The sequence below is a fragment of the Scardinius erythrophthalmus genome, assembly GCF_964197995.2.
Source record: "Scardinius erythrophthalmus genome assembly, chromosome: 25".
Classification (NCBI taxonomy): domain Eukaryota; kingdom Metazoa; phylum Chordata; class Actinopteri; order Cypriniformes; family Leuciscidae; genus Scardinius; species Scardinius erythrophthalmus.
Window position 1 is genome coordinate 5,319,544 of NC_138245.1, and position 2,482 is coordinate 5,322,025.

Here is a 2,482-nt window from a genome sequence, read left to right on the forward strand (position 1 = left end):
AGTCAATAAAGTTAAAGCCTTGCCAATTGAAATATTCAAGCGCAAGAAGACGTGAAAGGGAATTTGTTTGTTTCTCACTGTGTGGGAAGTAGGGCTGTCACTTTACGTTCGAAAATCGATTGCACAATCGATCGGACCAACCAACGCAAGTTTCGAAAATGAAAATAGGGAATCGATTTTAACGGTCTTTTCTCGGAGCGCGTCCAGCTCGGCCCGCAGCGAACGCGCGTCACAAGTCCGGTGGTCCCGAGTCCGGTGGTCCCAGTTCCGGTGGTCCCGAGTCCGGTGGTCCCAGTTCCGGTGGTCCCGAGTCCAGTGGTCCCAGTTCCGGTGGTCTCCGCCCTGGCCGCCCGATGGACTGTCGTCTCCACCCTGGCCGCCAGATGGACTTTCGTCTCCGCCCTGGCCGCCAGATGGACTTTCGTCTCCGCCCTGGCCGCCAGATGGACTGTCGTCTCCGCCCTGGCCGCCAGATGGACTATCGTCTCCGCCCTGGCCGCCCGATGGACTGTCGTCTCCGCCCTGGCCGCCAGATGGACTTTCGTCTCCGCCCTGTCCGCCAGATGGACTGTCACTCCCTGTCCCCGTTTCCCTCCATGGACCTGGCCCCCCATCCCTCCCCCTGATCCTCCACCAGTCCACTTCCCGCCTGGACTCTTGTTTTGTTTGTCACGTCTTGGAGCGTTTGGTAGCCGCTCCGTAGAGGGGGGGTTATGTCACAGTGTTTGGTTTGTGTTCCCTGGGTAACCACTAGATGTCCTCCTTCCCCACGGTGTCTGTCACTTTCTGAACCACATTCCCCACGATCCTTGTTTCTTCATTGCACTCAGCTGTCCCTTGTCATTAATCATTGCACTCAGCCAATTCCCCATTAGCATTGTCATTTCCCTGTGTATATAACCCTGTCTGTTTTAGTATGTGTCACGGAGTCCTTGTATTTATCACGCCACTTCAGTGTCTGTTTCTTGTCTGCGATTGTCTTGTGTTTTGGATTGTTATTTGGATTTTGACCCCTGCCTGGACTGTTTATGAGTTACGGATTTTCCCTTAAATAAATATACTTACTGCAAATTGGATCTTCCCTGCTTCCCGTGTGTGGATCGTGACACACAGTCATGTTGAAGACTGCAGTGATGTTTTTCAGTGATGTTATGGCAGTCCACTCTGCTTCTTGTTCTTCGAGAATGTTGCTCTCCTGTTTGTCATTGTGCACGAAACTTCACGCCAATAAATCATCAGGAATATTTGCTGACTTGTGTGCGTCTCAAGCACCCTCTTTACGTTCGTCCTCCTAATGCCTGTTAATTGTCTGTGGATTTGCCCATATTTGGCGTTTAAAATGGAAACGTCTTTAGATATGGAAAATCGATTTTACAATCGATTCAAGGAACACTTATGTCTCAAAAATCGAACAGGATTTTTTCACAAAAGTGACAGCCCTAGTGGGAAGTTTTCTGTGCGCAAACATCAGAAGCACACACCCAGAAATCCGCATCTCAGAAAAGCATGCGAAAACTGAATTGAACTCTTTCACGTCTTCTTGCGCTTGAAAATGCCCGTATTGGCGAGTATCCTCTCAAACATACTCAGTTATGTCTTAAGTGAACATAAACAATTGAGAAAGAAAGTGCTTGTGTATCAGGATCCATGCATTAGGTCTTAAAGTGACAGCAACCTAATATAAACCTGCTGCTGTCTGTCATTTATGTTAATCAAACAACAAAAGACAAAGAAAAATCACTCACCGCTCTTGACTGAATAACTTTTGCAACTTTAATAAGGATTAATCCATGTTTAATTTACACAGTGAAGACTGTGCAGTGTTATTTTATATTTGATTGCTTTATTAAATTTCTGTACCTAAAAATTGCGATTTTTACTGGTATCTAAAATTTTTGTATCATAACTGCCTGTTTTTGCAAAAACAGTTTAAAAATGTTCATGGCCGGTAAATTTTCTTAAGTCACCGCCCATTATTTAATAATAAGTAACTCTATTATTTAAGTAATACATACCCCCACTCAATAATATGAGATTCATAGTCCCAGTATTCTCTGGGCCGGTGTGTGTTCACCTCAGTGTAGACTCTGGCGCGACTCGGCACAGGTCCTGACATGACACACAGTTTGACACTGCGTTTACTATGCTGCGAATTAAAAATCAGATGGGAAAACACAAGCAGTCTTGCTGAAGGCCACAGAAGATGGAAGCACCTCTGGATGGCTGTGGGAGAAAAGTAAATAAAGTGGGAAATCTGTGACTTTGCTAGGATGATACTATTTAAGCTAATTCAGTAAGTATACAGTATAAATGATAACAAATCATGATCACCATGAAGAGTTTGAGATATTTGGAACTTATGGAACTTTGGAACTAGTTTGAGAACTTGAAAACAACAAAAAACCCTCAAAGCAACAGTTCTCTTGTATGACTCTCTTTTTGTAAAACATAAATTAAAATCATTAAAAGTGTTTGGTTACCA

General features: G+C 44.6%; 1 protein-coding gene across 1 annotated transcript in view; it reads right to left on the reverse strand.

The window, feature by feature from the left end:
* csnk2a4 (casein kinase 2, alpha 4 polypeptide) overlaps positions 1–2,116 on the reverse strand; it is a gene marked incomplete at both ends in the record, with an annotated part of 9,294 nt that extends 7,178 nt beyond the window's left edge. Inside the window, one exon of the mRNA XM_081356938.1 lies at positions 2,016–2,116. Coding sequence (XP_081213064.1) covers positions 2,016–2,116 — 101 coding nt within the window. The remainder of the gene's footprint in view (positions 1–2,015) is intronic.
* Between the last annotated feature and the right edge of the window lie 366 nt (positions 2,117–2,482).